Raw genomic sequence first — 27823 nt, forward strand, 5'->3', positions numbered from 1 at the left:
AGGAACAACAACGCGTGGAATGAAGTTTTGTTTTGTTTCATTTTGTACCTGAAATTCTTGGAAAACGACGTTCATGTTATGTGACAGTCAGATTCAAAGAAAATACACCATTTATGGGATTTTAAAAGTTTGAACCAAAATGTTTGGTAATCTTTTTGGGGATGACGAGGAAGGTTTTGGAAGTGTAGCAGACGCCACTTCCCGTTATGTCGACTCCAAAGGAATACCAACCCCTCCCAGACCCCGACTTAAATGTAACCTAGCAGGAATTACGAATCAAGGAGCCACATGTTACCTGAATTCACTCCTACAGACATTACTTCTAACACCTGAATTTAGAGGTTATTCATTTATTTTAATTATATGGAAGCCACGTACGATGGCTAAGTTGGTGAGACGCTGGCTCGCTAGCCCGGGAGGTCGCATGTTCGATCCGTGCATTGTCCAAGAAAGTTCATCAGGATTTTCCGGCATGGTTTCCCCTTGTCAGTGGTGCAGAATGGAGGGCCAGACAAGAACAGCTATCTAGTTGTTCAGATGGGACGGAAAATCGAGAACCCATGTATATATTCGCGTAGCACGTAAATGATCCCTTGGCAGTTGGAAATCGATATAAGAGTAGGTCGTAGCGCCACTGTCTGGGCAAAATTTCCCTCATAGCACACTGTATGGCATATGCCCGTCTTCATTAGCCCAGTAGGAACAGAACAGTAGGACGTTAAACCCCGTTTCATTTCATTTAATTATATGAAATTGGTGAGGAGCCATGGTGGCTCATTGAGTAAGACATTGCAATTGGCATGTTCGATCCCAGTATTAACCGAGAAAGGTTTCCATGGAATTGATACGCCCTTGTAATGGGCGATCCTGTTTGATGTCGATATGAGGTGATTTAAGGTTATGTAATCAGGGTTAAGATTAGGGATAGGGTTAGTTCTAGTAAAATTTGCTGTCAGGGTCCAAGTTAAAAGTACTGACCTCCATTCCACGTGAAAACCAACAAATTGACTGCTTATTATCTGAAGTTTTATATAACTTCACTCAGGCCAACATAATGGTGACAGTTATACTGATCGCCTTAATGGAAAACAGTACACTAGTGTAGGGTGTAGCTATTACCCAGAAGCAAAACCTTTGTACGGAGCCCATACAGCTGTCCGTAATACTAGCTCAGACACTGCTACTCATAAGCCATATTTAACCAAGTAAATGGGAACGATTACTTGTTTGGCTCTTCTCACAATATCACACTAAGTGGAGCGGATGTTAAGCACCGCACATGCACACACACACAGTACATTAGCTATTATCAACAGAATGTTACTTTGAACACATTTGAAAGTACATAGCAATAATTAATGTCGAAATCTACAAGGGCAAATTATCAGTAAATACTATGTAATGCAAACTTTGTAGAAGATTTTTAAAAAGGCTGTATATTTACATACCGGTACACAATATCTAAAAGTTTTAGAATTTTTTGTAAAAGAATATAAAAATTGATAAGGAATTTCTGTGGATTGCATATAATTTGTGAATATCAATCAACTGTCTATAAAACTGAGAATGTGACTTCTATTTACTCAATACTGTATGTTTATTAATCCAATCAGTTGTAATATAAATAGAGTTGTTTAATCATTAGTTGATTATATAATTTCAGAATCTTTGTTCCAAATCCCTAGAGAAGAACTCGGAAATCTTCAGGATAGAGAAAAAATAGGAGCCAAGGTAATTAATTAGATTAAATGTACTGGTATATCAATTAAATTATTTTATATAAAAATACAACGTTTGGTCAAATATCACAATTAGCTTATTGAAGATGCATTATTCAAGAGCTAAATCTTCCTATTGCAGGTCTTTCTTTTGGCTTCAAATATTATATGAATTATTAATTAGACATTTATTAACATGACAAGCCCATAATAAACTCTCTAGACCATCGGACAGTTGTGGTTTTAAGTATAGTAGATTAGAACAGGTTGGCCATTTAATGATTTAATTTTTAGATGGAGAAGCAAGGCCAAGTCTCGAATAACAAGTACCGTTGTTATGATAATAAACAATCAATGCCACATCCTGTCAAAACTACAAACAGTGATAACTTCGTTCAGAATAAAATATTATAGCAAGAATGGCCAGCTCTGTATTCTAAATCTTAGTCTCTTACATAATGTATCTTTAATAAGAGCTAAGAATATTGTATGATGTTTTAATATCATCCAACTTAAGGGTACTTTGATATTTGAATACATTTGTTGCTCATAATGATGTAATTTTTCGAAATGATTCCTTTCACATTTGGACCTCTGTTCTACACTAATCAGATTTAAATGCATTATTTAATTGGTGGCATTGTTCAGATAAACTGCACACAAAAATTTGAATGGTTATGTGTTATTGGATTCGGAACTGTAAATAAGACTAAATACTATGTGTAATTTATTTGTTTCAGGTTCGAGTGATACCATTACAACTACAGAGATTATTTGTAAGAGTGTTGCTAAGTAACAGACAGAGTGTTTCTACACGTGAGCTCACGGAAAGTTTTGGATGGTCAAATAACGAGGTAATAATATAATTTTTTATCTTGAGAATATTTAGTTAAAAAGTACAAGAGGTCAAAATAAAATTCAACAGAAAGTAACATTTATATCGATACGAGAATTGTATGTATATCGTATCGTTGTATTGTTGAAAAATGTTTTTGTACATAAAAACTAATAAGCTTATTGATTGATGTCTTAAATGAAAATTAAATTAATAATTTATTGCAAAGCCAAACTCAGTTTCGTATTGTTATTTTAAAGTAGCTTAGTCTCTAACTCAATATTATCCCAAGTCTTCGACATTGAAAACAATTTAAATCAACTTTGATGTTGTGATCTTACCAGGAAAAGATGGACTTCTGATATCCAATATTTAAGACAAAATAAACATTTTACCATTGGTACACGAATCTTGAACCATAATGCGTTTCAGTGTCATTTGTGACAAAGGACTCAAAGAACGAGGCTAGACATCTTCTACAAGTCATGTCAAACGGTGGTCCCATATTCTTATCTGGAGACCATGCGCAATAAATACTATTGGTGTAGACTGGAATAACCAGATACTAGAGACTGCCATTCGATTGAGAATTTCTGGCGTATTTCGCCAAACATAACTGATTTGAAATTAGAGTAAAAACGGAAATGGTTGAATATAATTTATATATATTCGTATTACATTATTATATGTGTTGCGAGTCGCAACTTGCGACCCATTTGTGTCAATTTCTAGGTCCCAAATATTAGCGATTTAGCTTCTTTAAATTATATACTACTATCATTGGTTTTGCATGTTTAGGATTACGAGGGGGTGGGGTGGCTGAATGGTTAGTGCATGCGGGTTGTATCATAAGGTCTGTCATTGAGTCAACTGGCATGGTTTTGTCGATTTCCCGGTTGTACGTGACAAGGAGTAGGGTTGCCTATCTAACCGCATGAGTTTTCTTTGGCTCTCTCTCTCTCTCTCTCTCTCTCTCTCTCTCTCTCTCTCTCTCTCTACAGTAGCTATAATATATTAATCAACAGTACTAATTAAATGTATAGAAATAAATCATTTTCATTTAAAATATATTCTGTTGAATAATTATATTATCAGGAACTACAACAGCATGATGTACAGGAATTAAATAGAATATTATTTAGTGCTATCAGTGATTCGTTGGCAGGAACATCTGGTACCAACTTAATAGAACAACTTTATCATGGTTCTATTGTTAATCAGGTTTGTTACCACAACTTTATCATGGTTCTATTGTTAATCAGGTTTGTTACCACAACTTTATCATGGTTCTGTTGTAAATCAGGCCCTGGTTTCACAAAACATTCTCACACTTAAGTTGAGAATTTACTAAAAATTGTTCGCCTTATTTTTATACGCCCACATTTTCATGTGGACGTATATTGTCGTTGCCCCTGTCCGTCCGTCCACAATTGTTTGTGAACAGTCTACAGGTCACAATTTTTATCTGATTTAAATGAAACTTGAAATATATGATTATCACCCTAAGATCTCGGCTCCTTTCGATATTGGCATGTATCGGACTGTAACTTCATGGATTATGGCCCCTGATTGTACGAAAAATCATGTTTTTAGCTTGTGAACACTGTAGAGGTCACAATTTTTATCCGATTTAGTTTAAACTTGAAATGTATGATTATAACCCAAAGATCTCGGTTCCTTTCGCTATTCGTGCATATCGGAACGTAATTTCCTGAATAATGGCCCCTGATTGTACGAAAAATCGCGTTTTTAGCTTGTGGACCCTATAGAGGTCATAATTTTTGTCCGATTTAAAAAAACATATTATTATATCACAGTTAAACCCTAAGGACGGCTGAGTTCAAATTTCGTGAAAATCGGCCCAAAACTGACAGACAAAATGGCCGCCGTTTGTTCTCAAATAGCGTAAAAATATGGTATATGAAGGTTGTGGACCCTATAGAGGTCACAATTTTTATCCGATTTAGTTGAAACTTGAAATATAAGTTTATAACCCAAAGATCGTGGTTCCTTTCGATATTCGCGCATATCGGATCGTAACTTCCTGAATTATGGCCCCTGATTGTACAAAAAATTGCGTTTTTAGCTTGTGGACCCTATAGAGGTCATAATTTTTATCCGATCTGAAAAAACGTATTATTATATCACCATTACACCCTAAGGAAAGCTGAGCTGAGTTCGAATTTCGTGAAAATCGGCCCAAAAATGACAGATAAAATGACCACCCCTCTTCTCAAATAACGTAAAAATATGGTATATCAAGGTTGTGGACCCTATAGAGGTCACAATTTTTATCCGATTTTGTTAAAACTTGAAATGTAAGTTTATAATCCAAAGATCTCGGTTCCTGTCCATACTCGCACATATCGGACAGTATCTTCCCGAATTATGGCCCCTGATTGTTAGAAACATCACTTTTTTTTTTAGCTTGTTCTCTATCCATCTCTCGAAAATGTGGGCGTATCCTGCCTGGCAGCTGCTGGTATTTAAAATATAACCCTTTATAAAACTTTTGTTGTTTAATATATCAAATACATCAATAAGAAACTATGTGCAAACTTTTTTGTTTCTGGATCAAAAATATTCATCATAAACAGTGATTGGAAGTTGAGTAAATTCTTAAATTAAGTATTAGAATGTTTTGTGAAACCAGGGCCTGGTTAACTGTTGAAAGTCAGATACATACTGGTACCATTGATTTAAAAAGAATTGAGTATATTTGATATATTTAACAGATTAAGACATTTTATAATAAATATAACTTGTTATAGATAAAGTCATTTTATGATTAAATATAACTTTTGATATATTTAACAGATACAGCCATTTTATTATCAAATATAACTTGTGATATATTTAACAGATTATATTATAACTTGTGATATATTTAACAGATTATAATATAACTTGTGATATATTTAACAGATTATAATATAACTTGTGATATATTTAACAGATTATAATATAACTTGTGATATTTATCAGATTATAATATAACTTGTGATATATTTAACAGATTATAAGATAACTTGTGATTTATTTAACAGATTATAATATAACTTGTGATACATTTAACAGATTATGATATAACTTATGATATATTTAACAGATTATGATATAACTTGTGTTATATGATATAACTTGTGTTATATTTAACAGATTAAATGCATGGAGTGTGAAACTTGTAGAGAAAGGGAGGTAAGTAGTTAATTAATAATTAATCTTATGTCATCAGAATAACAAATAAAATGTCCAAGCAAGTCTCTTATACTTCACTTTTAATTTAAATTGGCAAATTTGATCAATTTTTAATCCCTTACATTAAACTAGACTATTGTCAATTAATCCCTTACATTTATGATGGGGGGTTGGATGGCCGAATGGTTAGCACGCGCGTGCTGTATCACGAGGCCTGTCATTGAGTCAACTGCTGTGGTTTCGATTCCCCGGTTGTACGTGACAAGGAGTAGGGTTGCCTGTCCAACCTCGAGGGTTTTCTCCTGTCCTCCGGTTTCCTCCCACTGCTAAAGACCCCTACGCGCAAGCGAATTATTGAAATAAAATTAAACCATATGTTAGTCCCGAAATGACCTAGTCTGTGTCGAGTGGACGTTAAACCCCATTTCTCTCTCTTTCTTTAATCTGATTGAAGTCAGGAGATTATATACCATTGATATTCTGTTTTAATTTTTGTCGATGGTAATTACGAATATTCACATTATTATTATAAACAAGCAAGTGCCACCTGAAGGTACTCTTAAAAATCTTTTAATGGGCCTCTTTTATTTTGTTTTTTTTTTCTCTGAAAAATTAGGCGTTTTTCAAAAAATCAGCATCAGCGACCTTTGACACCTGAAATTATTTTGAATTTTTCAGGAAGATTTTTTGGATTTGACGTTAACTGTAGCTGGTAATATTGATCTGAAAACAGCATTATGTAGATATTATCAGGAAACAGAATTAATGGACGGAAAAAATCAATATAAATGTGAAACTTGCAATAAACTAGTCAACGCTAAAAAGGTAAAATTATTCAATATCCCATATCGAACAAAGTTAGATGAGGGATATGAAATAGGTTTTGTCTGTCTATCTTGGTTTTATTTTTAGATTATATCTCACAAACCCAATGAAATTTGTACACACAACAACCTATTGTTTATTAGAAATTCTCAGATTTAATAATTTTGTGTTTCCATGGAAACAAATTTGACTACAGTTTTGGTATACATGGGCGGGAGATGTTGATGACTGTGTTTCATGACAACTGTTGGAATGTGGTAGAACAATAGCCTCCAAACCTTGCCATAAATGTAGTGAACATAGTTAGTGTAGATTTGATATAACCAGTTATTTTCATTTCTAATCCATTATGCTCGGTGAAATATATGAACAATCTAAATTGAACAACAGTCATTTACGCCTGCTTAGTCCATTCTATACATTTTTTTTTTAATTTTTATTTTGTCGTTTGTCTTAAATATTGGATATTAGGATCTCATTTTTTCACAAGATAACTAAATCAATATTGATTTAAAATGGACCAATATTGAAATGAAATGAAATGAAATGGGGTTTAACATCCTACTGTTCTGCTCCTATACTGGGCTAATGAAGACGGGCATACGCCATACAGTGTGCTATGAGGGAAATTTTGCCCGGTCAGCGGCACTATCGCCTACTCTTATATCGAATTCCAACTGCCAAGGGATCTTTTACGTGCATTCCAATGTATACACAGTCCTCGGTTTTTCGTATCATCCGAAGGACTAGACAGCTGTCCTTGTCAGGCCCTCCGTCCTGCATCACTGACAAGGGGGAACCACGCCGGAAAATCTGGATGTACTTTCTCGGCCAATGCAGGGATCGAACACCCGACCTCCAGGCTAGCGAGCCAGCGTCTTACCCACTTAGCCAAGTGATCCCCTTAACCAATATTGAAATGTAATTCAGAATATTATGGATGATATTGAGTCAGATATTTAGCTCCTTTCATTAATCTGTATTTTATTCGCTACACATTTATTTAATCAGTCTTTTACAATCGTTAACATGTCCATAATCTTGTTGTTTTTTTATGATTACATTGCACTTTGTAAAGTGCTCCTGAACATGTTATATGAAAGGGCGCACTATAAATATGCTGTAATAATAATAATAATAATATGTAGAATGGATTGTATAGTATGTTTTATTTTATCTCGTCGTTTACAGGGTGCTAAACTACGAAAGCTTCCACCAATACTATCTGTATCATTATTACGATTCAGTTACGACTTCCAGAAGATGGAGAGATACAAGGAATCAGGAAAATTCTCTTTTCCTTTAACCATAGACATGGCACCATATTCAGATCAGGTAATCTCTAGACCATGGCATAAACATGGCACTATACACCAATCAGGTACTCTAAACTATAGCATAAACATGACACCATACACCAGTCAGGTAATCTCTACACCATGATATAAACATGACACCATACACCAATCAGGTAAAATGGTTATCATGTGCATGCTGTATCATAAGACATGTCATTGAGTCAACTAGCAAGTTTCGAATCCCCGGTTGTACGTGGCAAGGAGTAGGATCACCTGTCCAACCGCGTGGGTTTTCTCCGGGTCCTCCGGTTTGCTCCCACTGCTAAAGACCCCCTACGCACAAGCGAATTATTGAAATAAATTTGAACCGTATATTATTCCCGAAATGACCTAGTTTGTGTCGAGTGGACATTAAACCCCATTTCTCTCTCTCTCTCCATTCAAGTAATCTAGATCATTGATAACCCTTTGGAGTTAATAAAATCATCTATTCCTCTACAAAAAACATAATTCTATCTACTGGTAAAGATACAGGTCTTCTAATGAACTTTAAAAACAGAAATAAAGGCACAAGATTGTTAACTTAAATACTGTTGCTGGTTCCATGCCCCTCCCATTTTAATCATTCAATACTTGCTACTGCCCTTACCACTTGTTTACTGTACCCTCAACCCCTCAATTTCTGATTGGATATTGATCAAAGTTTACAAAGCTTCTTTGTATGTAATTAATTTAATATTATAGTAGCTAATATCAGTTTCAACTTCTAAAATTCAAGTCTAAACTACTTCTCTATTTAATCATAATTCATGATGAGTGTTGTGATTTAGGCAGGTTATGCTTACCTGATTGACCACCTGATATCACGTGTTATATATTTGAGTTATTAATATATCTAAAACCTGTCTTTATTAACATATCTAAAACCTGTCTTTATTAACCTAGATGAAGCTAGAATGTTAAACCCCATTTTATTGCATTTGATTTACTGTAAAAACAAAATGTTATATTTCAGCCTAGTGTTTGTGATGAGTTCGAGTTATTTTCAATTGTAATACATCAAGGTGGAGCGTATGGTGGACATTATCACGCTTATATCAGAGATGTCGATAATCTAGGGACCTGGTATAATCCTGTAAGTAAATATCTTATATCACAGACGTTGATAATCTAGGGACTTGGTATAATCCTGTAAGTAAATATCTTATATCAGAGACGTCGATTGATAATCTAGGGACGTGGTATAATCCTGTAAGTAAATATCTTATATCAGAGATGTCGATAATCTAGGGACGTGGTATAATCCTGTAAGTAAATATCTTATATCAGAGATGTCGATAATCTAGGGACGTGGTATAATCCAGTAAGTTAAAGAGCACATAAAATGACCAAAACAAAACTATATGTATTTAATACATACACTTACTACAATTTAATCCATATCCATTTATGATTAATTAAGACATCTTCACTCAAGTATAATCCTGTCACTTAATATCTTATCATCGCTGATTGTCCATTTGTTGTCTGAAAGAAATTTCCCTCACAGAACACTTTATGGCGTATGCCTGTCTTTCTTAGCCCATTTGGTGCAGAAATTTAGGAGGTTAAACCCTCTTTTGTTCGTTCGTTCCTTCGTCTTTTTTGCGTTGTAATTTTTGACTTTTGTTATATAGGATGATGCAGAGATACAACTGATTCCTAGTGAAAAAAGTAAGAAACTGGATGTTCAAGAGTTTGATTCACCATTACAGTTAATAGAAGCTTTGTTAAATGAAAATAATAATAAAGCTATGGAACTGGATAAACTAGGCTCGGTAAGTTAATTATATGAGAAGAAAAGAATAAGCTATATTACCATTTCATTGCAAAATATCTATTTATTTAAATGCAGATTTTCAGTTCAGAACCTTTCATACTGAGGTCCTGTATTTGCTATTGGCAGCCCATTAAAGATCTGACATTTGGAAATTGCAAATAATAGCAATATTTCCATCATAACCAACAGCATGATGTGATTTATTCTCCATTAGACCAGTGGTACAGAAAAGTAGGACGTTAAACCCCATTTTATTTCAGGCCATGGTTAAAAGAACAGGTGTATCATGGAACAGTAGATTTAAACAAAAATATGGAGCAATGACAAAGGTTCGTATATTCACGATTTATCGATATGGACCAATAACAAAGGTCACATGTTAAACTAGGTCAAGTACGTTTGTCAAATGGTCATTACTCCGCTCAGAATAAAGTAATTTTATTAAAGTTGTCAATATATTCATTTTGAATTATCTATTTTGGAACTATTATATCAAGAACAGCCAGCTCTTTATCTAAATCTTATATAATGCATCTTTAAAATCCGTAGAGTTTTATTTCAAAATTGCTTATGTGGAAATCCATTATATATTTTTACAGTTTTTAAGAAAGCATGATGATGTGTTTGAATTCAACCAATCAAAAAACATGATACATCTGAAATCGACCAATCGTATATCAGATACTAGTAATAAAGAACCTGATAACCAATCAACAGATGGAGATAAAACAGATGTAAAATGGTAAATATAACCTCATTGTTCCGAATGATAATTCAGATATAAACTTCAGCAGACGCTAAGGAATAAGGAAGGGGGGTGGAGAAAGAAAGCAATAAGTTGGTGTGTTTAGAGAGGAAATGGGAGGAAGGAGAGGGAGAGAGATTCAATAATTCGCTTGCTTGAAGGGGTCTTTAGCAGTGGGAGGAAACCAGAGGACCCAGAGAAAACCCACAGGGTTGGACAGGCGACCCTACTCCTTGTCACGTACAACAGGGAAATCGAAACCATGCCAGTTGACTCAATGACAGACCTATGATACAACATGCACACACTAACCATTCGGCCATCCAACCTCAAACTAAAGAAAACTTGTGAGGTTCGACAGTCGACCCTATTCTTTGTTGAAAACCTTAATACTTGACTCAATAACATACCATATGATTTACGTGTTGGACCACTAGACCACTCATCTGTGTAATAAAAAGCAAACAAGGTAAATCACTGTATTTAATTATATGTTTTTACAGTAGACCAGAGTTACCTCCTCCTGAAGAGGGAAGATGTTGGTATGATTTTGACGATGCCAGAGTTTTTCCCATCAGAACTAGCGATATAGAGAAACAGTTTCATGGAAGAGAGAGTGCTTATATGCTGTTTTATAGACGTAAAAACTTACCCAGACCTTCCGAAGGTAAATATCTTACTTAAAATCATTCTTTGCATAAAATGTAGGTCAGAATTTATATACACTGAAGACCCCTTTTTCAAAAAAACATGTGACATAGACGTGCTGTTGTTGCATTACGACTTGCGGTTTCAAGTGATTTGCTTGTAATTTAGGGCTCAAATTGTAATAAATTAAGTTTGTTGAAATGATCGAGTGGCGGGGTGACCACGTTGGGTTACAGAGTGATATTACTTCTAGTTTAAGTCGCAACCGGGTCAACCACTAATAATATAATAATCATAATTAACCTCCTGTTTTGAAATTATTTATTTTTTTAAATTTCTCTTCCTCTCTACACTGGATACGCAGTTGTTCATGTTCGCATGATCGATAAAGATGTTGCACTGATCTTAAAACCTTATTCGTACTTCGGCAATACAATATAACGGAAAACACCGGAAAACACCATTTTATACTGAATACTGGAAAACACCGGAAAAACACTAAATACCGGAAAACACCGGAAAAACACTAAATAACGGAAAACACACTAAATACCGGAAAATACCCTAAATAGGTAACCCGGAGACTGCCACCCTAAATAGGTAACCGGGAGCCTGGTCCTCTGTGTGCCTGGGTTAGGGTTAGGGTTACGGTTAGTTTCCGGTTTATAGTATAGCCCTTCTCCGGGTTACCTATTTAGGGTGGTTTCCGGTATTTAGGGTGGTTTCCGGTATTTAGTGGTTTTCCGGTAGTTTTCCGATGTTTTCCAATTGTTTTCCGCTGTTTTTCGGTGTTTTCCGGTGTTTCGGTATAGCCCTTTGTACTTTCAGCCAGAAACAATCCGAGTTATTGTATCGGTAAAGATTTATTGGCAGAAGTAGAGATGGAGAATCGTGAGTTAGAGAAACAGCGGGCCGATTACGATGAATTAATAAATAAAATAACGCTACAGATTCACTTCAGTTCACAATATAACGTAAACAATGGTGTCCTTGAAACACGATCAGATTCTCTCGTTCCGTGGTTAGAGTTGATGTTTGACAGACGGCTCACGATGGTAGAATTATTATCGGCTATTATGGAGGTAGGTACACAGTAAATGAAATGAAATGAAATGTGGTTTAATGTCCTGCGGTTTAGCTCCTACTGGGCTTATAAAGATGGACATACAATGTGCTTTGAGGGAAATTATGCCTGGACAGCAGCGCTACGGCCTAGTCTTTTGTTGAATTCCAACTGTCAAAGGGTTCTTTTACGTGCACACCTATGTGTACATGGGACCTCGGCTTTGCATCCCATCCAAATGACTATACGTTGTCCCTTGCCAGGACCTTCGTCCTACAATACTGACAAGGGGGAATCACGTCAAAAAATCTTGATGAACTTTCTTGGCAAACGCAGGGATCGAACATGGGACCTCAAGGTTAGCGAGCCAACATCCTACTCCCTGAGTCACCGTGGCTCCCGTACCAGGGAGACTAAAATGTTTTGTTGAATAAAGATCAAGTCTGTTTGGTATACACGTCAGATGATCCCACACATTTGTCCAGTTGATGATGGAAATAGAGCAAACAACAATTCATTTGTGTATTTTGTATGAGTTTATGTTGGAGTGTTGTTGTATTTTGTATGAGTTTACGTTGGAGTGTTGTTGTATTTTGTATGAGTTTATATGATTGTGTTGCTGTATTTTGTATAAGTTTGTGCGAGTGTTGTTGTATTTTGTATGAGTTTATGTTGGAGTGTTGTTGTATTTTGTATGAGTTTATATGGAAGTGTTGTTGTATTTTGTATAAGTTCATGTTGGGGTGTTGTTGTATTTTGTATATGAGTCTTGATTTATTTTAATTACAGCTAGGAGGAGAATTGGTTCCATCTAATCCTGTTTTAAACAGAATCAAGGAATCTCCAGCTGGTTTACATGTCTTTGAATGTCTGACAGGTATGTAGCAATATGTAATCTCAGACCGGTATGTACCATATGTAACCTTACAGGTATGTAGCAATATGTAATCTCTGACAGGTATGTAGCAATATGTAATCTCAGACCGGTATGTACCATATGTTACCTGACAGGTATGTAGCAATATGTAATCTCGGACAGGTATGTACCATATGTAACCTTACAGGTATGTAGCAATATGTAATCTCGGACAGGTATGTACTGTATAAAATATCTGACAGGTACGTGTATGTACTGTTTGAATTAGAGATCTTAATCAACAGTGATTGATAAAGCAATGAACTAGCTAGTTATGGTATCATACATCAGTCTACTTTCGTATCAAAGTTTATAAGTGACGATATTATTATTAGTAACAAAGATTTAATTATTACTGGAACATCGATCATGAGAAGTCAATCAAGGAATCAGCTGATCCTTAACAGTGATAAGTTTGTTAGAATCCACCACCTGGCAAATGATGAATGCTGCCCCATTCAGTTCATATGATCCAAGTAACAATAATATTGATAATTCGGTAAATATACAAGCATGCTGATTATACATATATTCCTGTTATTAATAACAACCAAATAGATCCCTATCATGCCTCGGTAAATCAATCCCTTGAATTCTATTACCGTATTCGTCCCCATGTCATACAAGGTATTGCATACTATGAAATTTTTTAGAAAGCTGTTTATATGAGATTAATGTATTGATTAATGTTTTTTCAGGTGATGTTAGTAAAACTGTTGGTGATGTATCTATTGTTGATGGTGATAAAATATTAGTCTGGGATGGAAACCAGGTGAGAGAGAAAAATATAGATTATCTTTTTTTATCATAATATACGTTCATTTGTCACAGTGGGGGGTGCTAGATGGCACTACCATGGTAGTTGTACTAGTCCAAGCACTTGACTCATCACTCTTGAAGAACCGGTGTTGCAATTTTATATGGGGGGGTTGGATGGCTGAATGGTTAGCGTGCGCGCGCTGTATCATAAAGTCTGTCATTGAGTCGACTGGCGTGGTTTCGAATCCCCGGTTGTACGTGACAAGGAGTAGGGTCGCCTGTCCAACCTCGTGGGTTTTCTCCGGGTCCTCTGGTTTCCTCCCACTGCTAAAGACCCCTACGCGCAAGCGAATTATTGAAATAAAATTAAAACCATATGTTAGTCCCGAAATGACCTAGTTTGTGTCGAGTGGACGTTAAACCCCATTTCTCTCTCTCTCTCTGCAATTTTATATGAGTAGTGAGCTAAAGGATGGACAAAGACATTTTGGATGAGATGAAAGACTGAGGTCCACTTACATACATATTGTCATATGGAATTTGATGAATAGTAGTTAGAAATAGTCTTTACGACCACATTGTATCTTAAACTAATTATATAGAGTCAAATCTCACTCAAATTAAATTCAGTTATATGTTTATATATAAAAGACAGTGATATTTTGGTAAAAACACTGGTTATGTTCTTTCCATTATCAAAATATCCATCAAATACTATCTTGTTTATGATAGTGTTTGGTAGACCAAATAAGGTAATGTTCTTCTCTCGGTCTTTGGGGTATTGGGATGTTTATTCCATATTTGGGAAGGAAATTAATGTAAAGAAATTAGAGGGTTATAAAAGAGGGTGTTGAACGAAATTCATCAGAGCTCACCCAGTCTGTCAGAGCAGCCATCAAAAGCTATATAAACAAGTTATTGAGAACAAGGAACATTGATGCAAAGAGGTTTTAATAATAAAGTTGTAGAAACGAACTAACCTGTAGTTATATTTACATCACGAAGGAAACACAACAAAGAAGTCCGGTATAACTACACAATAGAGAAGAAAACAGCAACCATATGTTAATCTCAAAAATGACAGAATAGAAATTGAGTGACATGGATTTGAGTCGTCTCTCAGTTCTGCAAATCGTATGCCATGGATTCAAGTCCTGTTAATCAAGTGCCATGGATTCAAGTCCTGCTAAGTCCTGTTAATCAAGTGCCATGGATTCAAGTCCTGCTAAGTCCTGTCAATCAAGTGCCATGGATTCAAGTCCTGCTAAGTCCTATCAATCGAGTGCCATGGATTCAAGTCCAATCTAAGATTTAGAGTAGAATAAACTTGATTTAATTTACCATAAGCCTTGTTACCTGGTGAATAATAACCTATATTTATATTACAGATAGGAAATAGTGAACCACCTGTATATACTATAGTATTAGATGGTGAAAATTCTAGTGATTTTAGTATAGGTTTTACTAAGAATAATTGTATAGATACCAACACTGCCTTACAGACTACATCATCAACATCCTGTGATAATACTGTTACAACACCTCAACCAAGTCTTTCAGCTATAATCAACTCAGTGGTTAGGATCTTATATACATTGTGTACCATTGCCACCTTTCATGGAAGAGTTTCCTCCCCCTTTATTACTTATTGGAATCCTTTTGAGTTATCTCCCATTATATAATCTTTCTCTTAGAAACAAGAGAGTGAATAATTATAGTTATTAGACTTACAAACTACCTCCCACAGAGCATTACTTTATCACCTGATACATGTTGGAGCTACAGTGGCTCCCAGTGTAAAACGTTGGCTCGCTAGCCGGGAAGTCGGGTGTTCGATCCCTGCCTTGGCCGAGAAAGTTCATCAAGATTTTCTGGCGTGGTTTCCCCTTGTCAGTGATGCAGGACGGAGGGTCTGGTAAGGGCCAACAAATATTCGTTCAGATGGGACGAAAAACAGAGGTCTCATGTACACATTGACATGCCCGTAAAAGATCCCTTGGCAGTTGGAATTTGATATAAGAGTAGGCTGTAGCGCCACTATCTGGGTAAAATTTCCCTCATTGCACACTGTATGGCGTATGCCTGTCTTCAATAGCCCAGTCAGTGCAGAACAGTAGGACGTTAAATCCCATTTCATTTCCCTGAAGCAATTAGCAAAGAGTGATCTTTTTTATATTGTTATTTTTAGCTTGAGACTATTGCTCCATAGACTGTACATAATACTGAAATAAAACTATACCAGTGCCAACAATTAAGTTCGCCTGGTAACATTCCTTTTATCTGTTATATTTTATTATTATTATAGATAAAGTTAACGTATGCACCAGTAAAACCTGTAAAGAATATGTTAATAAAAGAAGAAGAAATTATTTTAGATAATACTATTACTGTACAAGAATGTCTCGATGCTATGTTATTACAATCTGGTTTACCAGGTACGTTAAATCCACCACAATAACTATTAATCTTCAGCATGTTTAGTGCTGCTAAAGGTATGGCCGTGCACTTTCTATCATGTCTGTCATTGAGTCCTGTGGTGTAGTTTGGATCCCAAACTTATAAGTGACAAGGAGTAAGGTCCCCTCTCCAGCTTCGTGGTTTTTCTTGAGATCCTTTGGTTTCCTCCCATTGCTAAACACCCCCAGGGCAAGATCCAATACAACCCTCAACACCCAACTCCCCCCCCCCCACCCTCAGCTACATAAAAAAAATTGTAAAATAACCTTTCATTAGAAAAGTGCTACGGTCTTGTGCTTTAGCCTTCTTTATCATCAGATGGTGGGATGGGATGGGCATTCAAAGTGTGAGATAATGATATAGACATGTGATATCATAATTAATACTTTACATCAATGTTTAGTGTGTATGTATGCCTACGTAATTTGGAAACGATGATGGCATTATGCATTGTCAACTGTCATATTTCCTTAACAGAAACCTGGCTCATGCAAAAATTCCTGGATCCGCCCCTGGAGCTCTATGCACGAGCAAATAATTAAACCCTGTAAGTCTGGAAATGATCTAGTTTGTGTTAAGTTGATGATAAACCTCATTTCTCTCTCTCACTCTTTGTTTTTATATGACACTGTTGTAGGTGAGAACTGGCATCTACGTAAAACTAACTGGTGTGGTGAACCTACTGATGTATTAGATGACCTTCATATGACCTTGAATCAACTTCAAGTTCAAGATGGAGATCATTTGTTGATAGAAGAGGGCCGTTTACCAGTAAAGGTGAGGATTTGATCAAATTGAAGTCTCTGATCGACATTTGAGGGGGAGGGGTGCACGGTGACTCACTGAGTAAGATGTTAGCTCACTAACCTGTGGAGGTCCCGTGTTCGATCCCTGCATTAGCTCGCTAACCTGGTGGACACGTGTTCGATCCCTGCATTGTCCGCTAACCTGAAGGTCCCGTGTTCGAACCCACCATTGGCCGAGAAAGTTCACCGGATTCTTCGGCTGGGTTCACCCTTGTCAGTGGTGAAGGATGGAGGGTCCGGCAAGAGACAACGTATAGTCATTCGAATGGTATGGAAAACCTATGTCCCATGTACACATTGGCGTGCACGTAAAATAACCTCAACAGTTGGAATTTGATATAATATGAACTAGAATATTGGGAAAGTTGAATCACTAAAGGAATATCGGTCCCAAAAATGTTCAATTCCTTTCATTATTTACACTGAACACTGGATCTCCCGGTTAGGAACGCTGGATCTCCCGGTTAGGAACGCTGGATCTCCCGGTTAGGAACGCTGGATCTCCAGATTAGAAATGCGATATCTTCCAGTTAGAAACACTGGATCTGACCGTTAGAATTTGAAATAAGAGTAGGCCCAAGTGTTTATCTCAGTTGTCATATTTGGTGCACAAAAAACATACCTTAAACTAAAATTTCATTTCATTAGTTTTCAAAATTATAAATATACTTTTGGGGATTTTATTCACAAACATTTTATTGATCTGATTTTCTACTTCAGGGTTTTCTGATTTTAACTATTTGGCTTTACCCTCTACTGTCGAGTCTTCCAACAACAGCCAATCAAAACTCTGGTTTATTAACATGGTTTACCAATGGCCTTCAAGGTAACATAATATTAAGATTTATATTTAGTAATTATTATGGAAGTATTATTTCTTTAGTATTTGGATCACCCTCACTGTCTGTCTGTCTGTCTGTCTGTCTGTCTGTCCGGTCTTCCACAATTGCTTGTAGATGCTCTCAGTAGATGCTCTCAAGACTAAAGTTAGCATTACTTGAAATTTATACACAGTGTTCCTTTGATATATTGAGCCTGACAAGGACAGCTGTCTAGTCTTTCGGATGGGACGAAAAACTGAGGTCCTGTGTACACATTGACGTGCACGTAAAAGATCCCTTGACATTTGGAATTCGATATATGAGTAGGCCGTTGTGCTGCTGTCCAGGCAAAATTTCCCCCATAACACACTGTATGGCGTATGTCCGTCTTCATTAGCCCAGTTCGGAGCAGAACAGTAGGATGTTAAGCACATTTCATTTCATTTCATTTCCTTTGATATACGAAATTGGCCAATGACATATTTGTGGACCCTACGGTTATCATTCAATATATTTGAAATTTGTATACAATGTTTATGTTCAGGAGATGAAAAAGTCTATTGATTTTCTACAAGCCAATAACTCCAACAGCTGAAGTTATAATTAGCTAGTATAGGTTTTATTTATTTTAGAGCTCTAGAAGCATATAAAATTTTAATTATTTCTGAACATTGATTCATAGGTTGATGCTCTTGGTCAGTTTTTATTGTCTTGAAATGTTCCAGTTAGCTACAAAAGAATAACAATGTGATAACATTCATGGACGTATATTCGTTGCATTGCAAGCTATCATTCCTTTTGGTGTTCGAGCGGTTGGATTGCCGAATGGGTAGCATGTGCGCGATGTATTGTAAGGTCTGTCAGTAAGTCAACTGCTGTGGTTTCGATTCCCTGGTCGTAGGTGGCAAGTAGGGTCGCCTGTCCAACCTAATGGGATTCCTCTGGTTCTTCCGATTTACTCTCACTGCTTTAGATTTTATCGTGCAAACAAATTATTGAAATAAAATTGAACCATGTGTTACTCCGGAAATGACTTAGTTTGTGTCATGTGGATGTTAAACCCCATCTCTCTCCCTCTCTCTCTTTTGTTGTTCATCCTACTAGATCCAGACATTTCTAGGATTTAAAGACAGTGTTATAAAACATTTAGTCCATTAATTTATTGTTGAGTGGGCATCAAACCCCATTTCTCTCCATCCATTTATTTATTTATCATTCGGTGCAGGTCTTCTACTGGGCACCAATCAATCAGAAGAAGACAAAGACAGCCAATCAAATTCAGAAGGACAAACATCGATTCATATGGGAGAGATAGATATATGGAAGGAGTCAACATTAGAAGAATTAAAAATGCAAATTTTAACGTTACCGAAAGTCGCACGTCTGGCGTTACCTAGTATATATAATATACGTGTTAGATTATTAAACAATCTACGTCCATCAACCATTCTTAGAGATCATTCACACACAATCAAGTACGTCAATTTATACTCTTCAAAAAATTAACGTCCTACAACATGTTCTGCACCGACTAATAAAGACGGGCATACGCCATACAGTATGCTATGAGGTCAATTTTGCCCAGAAAGCGGCACTACAGCCTATTATAATTTTTAATTCCATCTGTCAAGGTTTTTCTAATGTACACGCCAATGTGTTCACAGGACCTCGGTTTCTCGGCCCATCCAAGGGACTATACATTGTCCCATGCCAGGCCCTCCATCCTGCACCACTGCACTATCGGGGAACCACACAGAATAACCCCGAAGATCAAATTCAAACATGGGGCCTCCAGGATAGTGAACCAATGTCTTACTCACGGATTGAAGTTACGGGAGGGATATTGATTCCATATGACATATGCCCGTCTTCGTTAGCCCAGGATAGTGAACCAATGTCTTACTCACGGAGTGAAGTTACGGGAGGGATATTGATTCCATATGACATATGCCCGTCTTCGTTAGCCCAGTTGCTGCAGAAAATAGGATATTAAACCAACTTTTCATTTTATTTTTGTATCATTTGATGAAAATGTTATTTTTGTATCATTTGATTAAAATGTTATATTTGTATCATTTGATGAAAATGTTATATTTGTATCATTTGATGAAAATGTTATATTTGTATCATTTGATTAAAATGTTATATTTGTATCATTTGATTAAAATGTTATATTTGTATCATTTGATGAAAATGTTATTTTTGTATCATTTGATTAAAATGTTATTTTTGTATCATTTGATGAAAATGTTATATTTGTATCATTTGATGAAAATGTTATTTTTGTATCATTTGATGAAAATGTTATATTTGTATCATTTGATGAAAATGTTATTTTTGTATCATTTGATGAGAGTATCCTCGTCGAATCGTCACATAGTAATTGTGTTAATCTGATCAATTATTAAATATAAAGTTATTTTAAATCAAATACATGTGCATTATTGTTACAGGAGACATAAAATACGCTCAAGTGAAGATATCGCTATTCAAGTTTTACCTACAGAAGAAAAATTAAGGTATGGTTTACTGTCATATAATAGGCCTACTGTAGAATACAGGTATGGTAGATTACTATCATAGAATACTGTAGGTATGGTAGATTACTATCATATAATACTGTAGGTAGGGTAGATTACTATCATAGAATACTGTAGGTAGGGTAGATTACTATCATATAATACTGTAAGTAGGGTAGATTACTATCATATAATACTGTAGGTAGGGTAGATTACTATCATATAATACTGTAGGTAGGGTAGATTACTATCATATAATACTGTAGGTATGGTAGATTACTGTCATATAATATTGTAGGTATGGTAGATTACTATCATATAATACTGTAGGTAGATTACTATCATATAATACTGTAGGTAGATTACTATCATATAATACTGTAGGTAGATTACTATCATATAATACTGTAGGATACTGTAGGTATGATATACCGGTGATATCTATGTATTTCAGTACGAGCGAGATAGTTTTGGAAGTAAGGCAGCACATAGCCGGAACCAAGACATATACAGCAGGTGTAGAGGTTATCTGGGATATATCAACAGGTACTGGCATCGACAGGCTTCAACACACTATAGCAGACGCCCTCTCGTTACCAGTTAATCAAATTCTATTGGCTAAATATCAGCCAGCTAAATGTGATTGGTTAATAATCAAAGAGAAACAACCAATACAGGTGGGTTTAACATGCATTATGTAAGAGCTAAATCTGCTTATTGCAGCTTTTTATTTTGGCATAATCCATCAATGGGTGAAATCTGTGTAGATGTGGAAGTTTGTTAGAAAGTGGATTGGTGGGGTGGGGTCAGGGTGGGTAAGACGCTGGCTGACAAGGACAACTGTCTAGTCGTTCGGATGGGACGAAAAACCGAGCTCCCGTGTACACATTGGCGTGCACATAAAAGATCTCTTGACAATTGGAATTCGATATAAGAGTAGGCCATATTGCCGTTGTCCGGGCAAAATTTCCCTTATAGCACACTGTATGGCATATGCCCATCTTTATTAGCCCAGTTCGGAGCAGAACAGTAGGACGTTAAACTTCTTTTCATTTCAGATTATAATAGATAGATGTAAAGTGGACTTGAAAGAAGAATCCTCACCCCTCAAAAGACACTTGTATCCTCAATTGCCAACATTAAATTATAATAACACATGACAAAATTATATGGAATACAAGTTAGTTGAAGGATTTATTTCAGCGACATTTCAACGATTCTTTCATCTTTATAATTCTTTGCTTGATAAGCCGGAAGAACCCTTGTTGAAAGGTGGCTGAAAACAAAACCGTTCAAGTAACTTGTATTCTATATAATATTGTCATGTGTTATTCTCATCCAGTTACTAAATGTCACTAAAATAAATTAAATTGTGAATTTTTGTTTTTATTTTAGTCGAAGCCTTCTTCAGGAAAAGGTAAAAAAGGAAAGAGAAAAGTTAAAGTTGAGAAAATGAATTTACGTCAGGCACCATTTTATATATCAGATGGTGACGTTATTGGTGTCAAGGTAAATCTATGAACTTTTAATTGGTTTTTTAATGGTTGTAGGGTGGCCTAGTGATTAAGATGTTGGCTCACTAACCTGGGGGACCCGTCAGGCACCATTTTATATATCAGATGGTGACGTTATTGGTGTCAAGGTAAATCTATGAGCTTTTAATTGGTTCTTTAATGGTTGTAGGGTGGCCTAGTGAATAAGATGTTGACTCACTAACCTGGGGGACCCGTCAGGCACCATTTTATATATCAGATGGTGACGTTATTGGTGTCAAGGTAAATCTATGAACTTTTAATTGGTTCTTTAATGGTTGTAGGGTGGCCTAGTGAATAAGATGTTGGCTCACTAACCTGGGGGACCCGTCTTTGATTCCGTTATTAGCCGAGAAACTTCAATCACGATTGTCCAGCATGGTTCCCCCTTGTCAGTGGTGCAGGACAGAGAGCCTGGCAATGGACAACATATAGTCGCTGGATGGGACGAGTCCCCTTGGCAGTTGGATTTCAGTATAAGAGTAGTAGGCCATAGAGATTTAAAACTTTAATGATAAAATGGATAATCAAGACTATTCCTTGATTGTCCAGTACCGTTGCTACGATAATCAACAGTGATAACTTCGCTTGGGATAAAGTAATCTGAATGAAATTTTCAATATATTCTCTTTTCATTATCTATTTTGAACTATTATAAAAACGGCCAGCTCTTTATCTAATCTTATATAATGCATCTTTAACTCCTTGTTCAATCGCTCCGTGAATAGGGAAACTTGCGATAGGAGCCAAACAAGAGGTTCGTCTCACATAGGTTGAAGATGGGTACAAGCGCTTTAGAGACCAAATTGTTAACTCAACATCAATCCTCTTGTATAAAGCTATTGTATTTGATATTACAGGATGTAGTAACGTCTACAGATGATATCAATGATTTTAATACAGAAGAAGATATTATTGCTCAACAAGAATTAGGCGGGCTGGCTGAAGAGAAAAAGATGAAGTATGTATTTTGGATTTTATTTTGTAACTTGTATAAAATTATGATACTAATTATATATGTTTATTACCTATTTAATGTTTTTCACTATTTAACGTTTTTTTCTATTTTATGGTTTTCTCAATTTTATGTTTTTCACTATTTTATGTGGGTTTTTTCTCTATTTTATGTGGGTTTTTTCTCTATTTTATGTTTTTTTTACTATTTTATGTTTTTCACTAATTTATGTTTATTTCCTATTTAATGTTTTTTCCCTATTATATGTTTGGGTTTTTTTTTTCACTATTTTATCTTTTTTTTACTGTTTTATGTTGTTTATTTTTTTGCCTACTTTGTTTTTAGATTTTGGCACTTCTTGGCTGTCCGTTTTTTTTTGTTTTTTTTCTTGTTTTTTTTAATTTTTTTTTATTTTAAAGTTGACACTCTCTGATCGGACTGGGATGTTGTTTTGTAGTTTTACTAGGTTCAGTATTTCGATGGGGTAGGGAAGGAATGCAGGCCAAATGTCATCAATGCAAGTGTCAGTAGTTGAATTCTGAACGTGTAGAATCGTCTGTCTCACTTCATTGTTTTTCTCTGCGATTTAACTCTGTTAAAGACCACTGCACAGACAAAAATTATCACAGGGGCAATAACTCTGTAGTGGATGTTTCGCAACCATGGTGATTATTTCTATTAGATAGTACTACTGGAGGACCGCGCTACACACAAACAAAACCGATAAGACAAACCCATGGACAAGACACGAAAGCAATCGACAACATATATCAAGTTTCTATAAACAACATAAGTGCCATATCAAAGGTCAACCACTCAGTGGAGGAAACTATTCTAAACTTAATTTTGTTTTATTTCAGAAGAAAAGACAAGAAAGAAGAAAACAAGACAAGTTTCAACATGAGCACCCCGAAACAACGACGGCCAGAAGTGGCCTTGACAATTAAAGTTGATAAATTCACGTAGCGAAAAAATCATCTCGAGTTATTTCATACTACAACTCGTGTATCATTTAGTTGTAGCTGTTTTACACAAGTTTCGCTATTTAATTAATGTTTAGTTTCAAATTATTCAAATTTGTTGAGAATTCATCTAAAAATATTGGATTTTTACTGGTTGTACATGACAAGGAGTCGAGTCGTCTGTCCAACAGCATGGGTTTTCTCCGGGTCCTCTGGTTTCCTCCCACTGCTAAAGACCCCTATGTGCAAACGAATTATTGAAATAAAATTTCTCCCTCTTTCAACAATAGTTGAATATTTCATGTTAGTCCTGAAATGACCAAGTTTGTGTGGTGTGGACATTAAACCCCCTTTCTCTCTGTCGCGTAGTTTAAAATTGAACCATATGTTAGTCCCGAAATGACCTAGTTTGTGTGGTGTGGACGTTAAACCCCCTTTCTCTCTGTCGCGTAGTTTAAAATTGAACCATATGTTAGTTCCGAAATGACCTACCGGTACTTTGTTTCAAGTGGACGTTAAACCCATCTCTCTCTCTCTCCCGTAGTTTAAAATGGTTTGTCTAGATTAGATAATAAGTGTTTACTTTCCCGAATTTGAACAATTTGCCAACAATGGTTTGAGAGAGAGAGAGAGAGAGAGAGAGAGAGAAATGGGGTTTAATGTCCACTGACACAAACTAGATCATTTTGGGACTAATACATGGTTCAATTTTATTTCTATAATTCACTTGCGCGTAGGGGTCTTTAGCAGTGGGAGGAAACTGGAGGACCCGGAGAAAACCCCCGAGGTTGGACAGGTGACCCTACTCCTTGTGACGTACAACCGGGGAATCGAAACCACGCCAGTTGACTCAATGACAGACCGTATGATACAGCGCGCGCGCGTGCTAACCATTCGGCCATCCAACCCCCCCACAATGGTTTGAAACTAAACATTAATTAAATAAAGAAACTCCTGCTGAAACAGCACAACAACACGATATCCAAGTTGTAGTGTTATCTATATATATATATTTATTTATGTTGTTATTGTTGTTATGTTATTAGGAAGGACCATTAAGCCAAACCAATTTAATTTTAATTCTTTGTGGACCCAGTGTCTGATGTTTTGTTAAAATTTCAAAACTTACATATTTGGAACTAAAATACTTTTGAGAAGAGGAACTAAATATGTTTTGTTTTTAAATCAGTTTGCTCCTTGAACAAACTAGAGACAAAATTTAAATCTGATTAAAGAGACAATAACACTCTTGCTGGCTTGAAAGCTCCAGAAAATAAATAATATCTCTATCTAAGTACTAGATGTTTTAGTGTCCTACCTGTTGTGTAAATTATGCATTACATCCTATTTTACTTGTCCAGAGGGTTCGAAAATATTTTTAACTCGAAGTTTCATTTGAAAAGGTTTAGGTTAGACCTTTCAAACCATTATGTTGAATTTTTCAAAATTTTTAAATAAAGTGTGTTAAGATGAAATTTGTATCATCAATTCATTCTTATATTGTAAAATAGTACAATTTGTTGACCAGAATAAAGATTGGGACATATTATTCAGTTACAACAAGAGTGGTATTGAGCCTTTAAAACACAGATCCTATTTCCTTTCGTTTTTTTATAGTTCAAAATTTCTTTTTACTCGTGTTTACCTACACGAAGATCAGGAAGAGTTGTTATATAACTCGTGTTCTGGTTGAAGTGAGGGATTCACCGCCAATGAAACGGTCTATTACGGTGAGTTCTTGGCTAGCGATGCACGGAACTGTAGATATCCCACTAGAAACGACAACGCCGATTGATTAATCAATGTCTGACGTCCTAGAGTCAAAAGCCGTTCGTACGACCTCTGACCGACCTTTTACTACAACCGGTCAGATTTTCGTGTAGTGTAGGCCATCAAAAGTATAAAAAAAACGAAACGAAATATAGATCTGTAATTTAATCAGATTGGCAAAATTTTAAATTTTTTAATAGGTGTTCCCAAAGAACAGAAATTCAAATTGGTCGGGCCTTAGGCCAAAAAAAAATAAAATCTATGTTTAGGTTAATGGCAGGACCATTAGATTATGGTATAGGGATATTCTGATAAATGTTTTTAAATATGTTGCTAGGATATGATGCTTTTAGCTTTCTTCATCTCAGAATTTAGAGCATAAAGATGAGAACACGAAGAATGGGTCATCAGCATCACACGACCTTTTATAAAAATCAAATCAGATTTGTTTCCATGGAAACACAAAAAAAATAGCAAGAGGCAAAATTACTATAATAGGTTAATGTGTGTATACCTTTCATAGGGTTATCTTGAATGAGATGTTCCCAAAACAAGCTGGGACAAAAGGAACTTGGTTATTTGCGTGGGTGGGGGGAGGAAGAGGGAATTTTGAAATTATTTAATATATTAGCTAGGAAAATACTGGCAATATCTTAAATAGATTGTTAACATCGTCGCTGATGCAGGCTCAAATCATATTATCAATGGTTGATAATTTCCCAGCTTTGATTAAATCGGATTAAAAAGAGCCCAATCAAAAGATTTCAGTGAAAGTTATTAAAAAAATTGTTAAGGTTATGACCATCTAAAGTTGCCATAACTTTCTTTTGATTTCATGCAACAGTGAAGTCTTAAACAAAGCACCTGGTCAGACCATCTTTGTCAATCTGACTATGTTTGATATTTAACTTGTCCTGCTTGTCCTTTGGACAATAGGTCATCGATAACGGACTTTGATTTTTTTAATGTTGGTTCCTAATTCATACAGTATGCTCCTGATGGTTAATCCATACATCATACCACAGGAGATAGATTATGGCTTTTGATATGATTGCTTTTAAAGATGCATTATGTAAGATTTAAATAAAGAGCTGGCCGTTCTTGCTATAATAGTTTAAAAATAGATAATGAAAAATGAATATTTCATTCAAAATACTTTTTTATGAGCAAAGTTATCACTGTTTGAAGTTTTGACCAGATCTAATGGGTGTTTTTATGTCTGCAATCCAATGATCTAGAGAGTTGATAATGAACTTGTCTTGTGAATAAACGTCTAAATAATAATTCATATAAGATCTACAGGAGGCAGATTTAGCTCTTTATGTAATGTTACAGTAGTAAATTAGAGTTTTATGTCCATACCATACAACTGGGACAAATTTTCATTTCAATATTTCACATAGGTACAGGGCTCTTTAGTAATGGGAGGTATAGCATGGAATAATGGAGAATTCTGCCCAGACGGCATCATTTCTACCTACCCTCTTTTGAATTCCAACTATCAAAGATTCTTGAGCGTTGTATGTGCACTCTGTAGGAACACGCTTTCTCATCTCATCCCGACCAGCCTGTTTCCTTGTCTGCCGTCAGACAAGCGAAGGAAGGCCGAGCTTAAAACATTTTGAAGGTTCTTCTGGGCTCTCCTTGAGATCTGAATCTGGGACATTCTAGTGACGAGTCGTGTTCCCCAATCATGCGAGTGCCTTGCCCCCAGCAATGGCGAGTTAAACTCCCTGCCACATGACTACCTCGCCCCCAGCAATGGCGTGTCGTGTTCCCCAATCATACCAACACCCCGCCCCCAGAAATGGTGTGTTGAACTCCCCGTCATACGACAACCTTGCCCTGAGAAATAGCAAGTTGAGCTCCCCACCACACAACTATCTTGCCCCGAGAAATGGCAAGTTGAGCTCCCGAACCAGATGACCCTCTAGCCATGGTGATTCGAGCTACCCAACCCCACAACTACCTTGCCCCAAGCAATGAGAAGATATCAAACAATTGTGATGTTATTGTAAAAGGGGAGGTTACTTGTTAATGAGTCATGTTTGTATATTTTAATTATTATTGTTAAACATATTTTTGTAAATATTGAGGATTCAAGTAAATCAATTTTCTCTATGTACAGGTACTACAAAATATATATATTTATGAAATTGATTCCCTGTGAAATAAAA

At 35.9% G+C, this 27823-nt stretch overlaps 1 protein-coding gene across 1 annotated transcript; it reads left to right on the top strand.

Moving 5' to 3' along the window:
* The first annotated feature begins 4 nt into the window (after positions 1–4).
* Positions 5–27823, top strand: LOC126832453 (ubiquitin carboxyl-terminal hydrolase 40). Its single transcript, XM_056103428.1, has 25 exons — positions 5–341; positions 1664–1731; positions 2459–2572; positions 3649–3774; positions 5713–5751; positions 6430–6576; positions 7768–7911; positions 8890–9009; positions 9551–9691; positions 9954–10022; positions 10293–10435; positions 10942–11105; positions 11915–12168; positions 12939–13026; positions 13764–13837; positions 15213–15401; positions 16130–16259; positions 16919–17058; positions 17808–17913; positions 19134–19383; positions 20362–20427; positions 20882–21104; positions 21823–21936; positions 22820–22920; positions 23775–27823. Exons 1-25 carry the CDS (start codon positions 140–142, stop codon positions 23878–23880), a joined length of 3318 nt encoding a protein of 1105 aa, XP_055959403.1. The 5' UTR covers positions 5–139; the 3' UTR covers positions 23881–27823.

Source organism: Patella vulgata, chromosome 9 (assembly GCF_932274485.2).
Source record: "Patella vulgata chromosome 9, xgPatVulg1.2, whole genome shotgun sequence".
Classification (NCBI taxonomy): domain Eukaryota; kingdom Metazoa; phylum Mollusca; class Gastropoda; family Patellidae; genus Patella; species Patella vulgata.